This window comes from Alligator sinensis, unplaced genomic scaffold (assembly GCF_000455745.1).
Source record: "Alligator sinensis unplaced genomic scaffold, ASM45574v1 scaffold1450_1, whole genome shotgun sequence".
Classification (NCBI taxonomy): domain Eukaryota; kingdom Metazoa; phylum Chordata; order Crocodylia; family Alligatoridae; genus Alligator; species Alligator sinensis.
In genome coordinates this window covers 571,552-575,695 of record NW_005842873.1, presented here as the reverse complement: position 1 = coordinate 575,695, position 4,144 = coordinate 571,552, and the positions used below count along the sequence as shown (strand labels likewise).

At 50.9% G+C, this 4,144-nt stretch overlaps 1 protein-coding gene across 1 annotated transcript in view; it reads right to left on the bottom strand.

Moving 5' to 3' along the window:
• The window catches only part of HIPK1 (homeodomain interacting protein kinase 1), a 30,370-nt gene extending 26,232 nt beyond the window's left edge, over positions 1-4,138 (bottom strand). Inside the window, 1 exon segment of the mRNA XM_025191928.1 lies at positions 3,039-4,138. Coding sequence (XP_025047713.1) covers positions 3,039-4,114 — 1,076 coding nt within the window. The 5' untranslated portion in view covers positions 4,115-4,138.
• Between the last annotated feature and the right edge of the window lie 6 nt (positions 4,139-4,144).

Sequence of the window (4,144 nt, the reverse complement as noted above, 5' to 3'; positions counted from 1 at the left end):
GAAGTGGTGGCTCCTAGATCCACACACAGTACAGGTAAAAGAGCTTGTGCTTTTCCTCCAGAACTGCTCAGCCACTTAACTTCACTACAGATGGATCCTGAAGCCTAACTTTAGGTGGTCAGTGTTGAAAGCATGGTAAGAAATTCCTTAGAAGAGGCCTGGCTGAGTTTGAAAGGCTGTGTAGTAAGTGACAGACGCTAACATTAGACAAACAAAAAAGCAAAAGCGGGACAGGAGAAAAGGTTTTGTTTCTTTAATGGCAGAGGCAGAATTAAAAACCAGCATTCCTCTAAATAGTCTCATTTAATATAATGACAGAACTGAAGCCCCTGTTCCCTTCCTGATAGGGAACTGCAATAGGGATAAGCCACAAGAGACAACTCCCCCAAAAAGTTCTGCTCCCCTCTTCCTTAGGTTCTGAAAGCAGATTTTAGGATCATTCAGCAGGTAACTACTAGACACTGGACTTCCACACTGCAGGATCCTTCTCCAGGCCAGCTGAGCCGATGTCATCATTTGGCCTGATCTCAGAAATCCTGGCTTTCCAACAGCAACAAGGGGATGGAAGTGGCTTTGAGTTGAATAAAACATGCGTGGCAAGAAGCTAATCACTTCCTTCCCAGCAGCTCTTCAAACAGGCATCTCCCCTCACTACCACTGCATCAGGCAAATGTCGTCTCTGCGAGTTCAGGGACAGGAAGCGCTTTGCGCCTGCTCACAGCTGCTCTGCCTGTCTGCTGCACATCCCGCAGACCAGGACTGTTCTAAATTTTCAAAGCCAGCAGCCAGCCTCTCCACACAACAAAAATAGCGTTGTGAATGCATGGCAGGCAGCACCCCAGCACCCTCCAATTAGAGAGAGAATCCTGTCTGCAAGGAGAAGGCAGTCTAGACAAGTAGAGCTTACTGCTGGCAGGTTAAGAGAAGGGCAGTAAGGTAGCTCCAGGAAGCAATGTGGGGAGAAAAGGTATGAACCCAACACAGGCAAAAACCCAAAGGAGAGGACAGAGGGCATACGAGGAACGCAGAGCAGATCTAGAGAAGATCAGAGCCTTGAACTGCAGTCAGACAGAGAGGAAAGTTGCCAACCAGTGCAAAGATTCAAGGAGGGAACAACTGTGTTGAAAACTGTTTTCCAAACCTGGGAGAATTCAATACTAGCTGCGGTTTTGTTTTGGGCCACTGAGAGTAGCAGTGTGAACATATGAGAAAATACTGCTAAATTAAACACAATCCTAGACATGAAGAAACAGATGGACTATGGCAAGTAATTTTAATAACACGGACAAGGATCAGATCGCTGGCATAAAAGGTCATTCTAGAAGCGACAGCAACCAGCACAAAAACACGAAGACAGAGCTGTGCAAACCAAACGAAGACAGAGCTGTGCACGAGGCCCTCCCTCAAGAAGAACTGCAAGGAGCAGGCAGTCGCACTGACTACTCAAACGGCTCACTAACATTGAAAACCCATTGCCCACACACCTGGGAGAATGGCAGCTTTGGCTGGTGAGCGGGGAGCAGCAATATGGGCTGGGGCTGCTGATGTTGCTGCCCCCAAAGGGGAAGCAGAGATTTGGCTCCGAGTTGTTTTTAGAAGAGCTGTTTAGGGCTCATGATCTATCTGCAAACCGACAGCCCTTCAAAGCGTGCTGGAGCATGGCAGGGCTTGCTTCACTGCAGTGACCTCCCGCAGGGTGCTCAATACTGGAAGTGACTTGGCAGAAGGACAAAAGGAGCCGACACGAGCCCTGCGCTAGCATCCAGACAATGGTTAGGAAGTTCACTAGTTCATTTATAAAAGCAAGCCATTTTACAGAGGAAAGGGGAAGCAATCATAGTCATACTGTGTTCTGGTACCGGACCGGACTGCAGCTGCCAGCTGCTATTGAACGTGCTTCCCATTTGCCAGGCTCATACGAGGCAGGCTGTTGCCTGAACCTGGGGTGATGGAAAGGTGCTGGCTGCTCGGTCAGGAGATCTAACATCTTCAAGACACTACTCTTCTCCATGCCTAGGCAAACTCTGACTTCCGGCTAGCAGAGGGGTCGAGTACATTCTTTGAACCCTTGTGTCTGCACACTTGGCAATTAAACATCCTGCTCACAATTCAACTCTGCCTCCCTGGCCATAATGAAAGAAGTTTGCAGCCTCTTAACACAATAAAGGACACAATGAAGAAGCAAAGGTGAGTGGAGCATCACTGATGCTACACTGCCTCTCGAGGCCAGAGACAGCTGAAATCAGGAGTCGAAAGGAATCAACTCCCAGCCTCCATTTATTTCTCTGCACGTGAACATTTAAGCTTTATGGCACCATGTGTCAGCATTAATGTTTCATTGATCTTTTCAGCAGATGGGGCCAGGGAGGGACAGGAGCATAGTGTGTACCATGGGGAACTGGAAATCCCTGCCAGCAAGTTGCAGAGCAAAGAGACAGGCTGTGTCAGGCTTGTTGGTGAAGGGACGTTTGTTCACTAGACCAGCAAAGCAAGACACCACCTAGAACAGAGTAAGCTAAGCTCTGTAAAAGTGCGGTTTTGTCAGTTTAGCTGCATCTACACTAGGGTCTCCTAGCAGCACAGCTATGCCTGGGAGGGATCGTACACAGCTTTTTGGTGAGAGCAAGATGTTTGTAGCATAAACATAACCACAAACACAGAAAAGCTAAAGAAATAAGGAAGGAGAGGGAGAAGGACGCGCGCGCACACGCGCACGCAGAGTAAAAAAATAGCAGTCGCCTTAAAACTGAGCCAATTTTCTCAAACATGACCAAGCTCTTTCTGCTGCCCCACTGACATGGGTGGCACCCTGTGACCTCTGGATCACGCAGCGCGAGGGGCAAGTTCACACCGTGGTCGAAGGACCACAACCCAGCCTGTTCCACGGGATGTCCGTCATCTGGGCTCTGCACCTGAACCAAGGACAGGGCGCTCACCTGCTGGCGAGCTGTGATGCAAAGCTGTTCTCCCCTCCCCTCAAGCCAGCTTTGTGTTGCAGATGCAAGTGTACAGAGTTAGTGTCAGACACAAGTACTCACCTATAATAGCGTGACTGCAAATAAGTGGAGCACACGGCTTTGGATACGTGGCTGGCTGAGCCAAAGTCAATGACCTTCACTCTGTAAGGCTGGCGCACAGGATCCACCAGCATGATGTTTTCTGGTTTCAAGTCAGCATGTATCAGACCCAGGCTCTTAAGCTTCATCAAAGCAGTGGCCACCTGCTGCAGAATCGGCCGAATGTATTTCAGGGGCAAAGGACTAAACTTGTTTTGTTTTAAGAAGTCATATAAGTTCTGTTCCAGCATCTCGAACACAAGGCATGTGTGATTCTTGTGTTGAAAGCACTCGTAAGAGCGAACAAAGTTGTACTCGTCAGCGTTCTCGCTGCTCAAGCGGGAGAGGATGCTCACTTCTATCTGGCCCTGCCGGGCGTAGGAAGGGTGGTTCTTCAGGATTTTGATGGCTACGATCTCCTTTGTGCTACGCTTCCAGCATTTTGCCACCTGCCCAAACGTCCCCCGGCCCAGGAACTCCAAGACCTCGTAGCTGTTTGTCATGGAGCAGAGGATCTCGTGCTGGACCAGCTGGTAATCCCCCTCACCACTGGAACTGCTGCTCTTGGTGGTGACAGTGGTGGTCGTGGCCGCGGCACCCACCGCAGGTCTGTTTTGCAGCATGAGAGGTGGATGTTCCTCGATGATCTGCACACTGCCGTTGCTGTCGACCTCTTCACTTTTCCTTTTTAACCCACATTTTTGGTACGGCTCCAGCAGAGAAACGTTGCTCCGGTGCGCCAGGGTCTGGCCGCTCTGGAAGGACGTCGTCGCGCCGCTGCCCGTGCTGTCCGCGGCCGTCACCACGATGTGCTCAACCGAAGGCGCCGGAAGAAGCAGGGTCTGGTCGTACGCGGGAAGGCTGAAGTTGGCTACCTGGTGAGAGGAGCCGGCTTGCCCTGGGGCTGCCGGGAGGTTTTTGCCGTGGGTATAATACTTGTCGCTGGTGCTCTGCCCTGAAACATCCCAGCCGGAGGGCTCCACCTTCAGCTTCTTGGCACTGCAGAAGGCGCTCGACGACACTGACGGCGGAGAGAACACCTGCAGCTGTGAGGCCATACCTGCGACAGGGCGGAGGGAGAGCGGGTC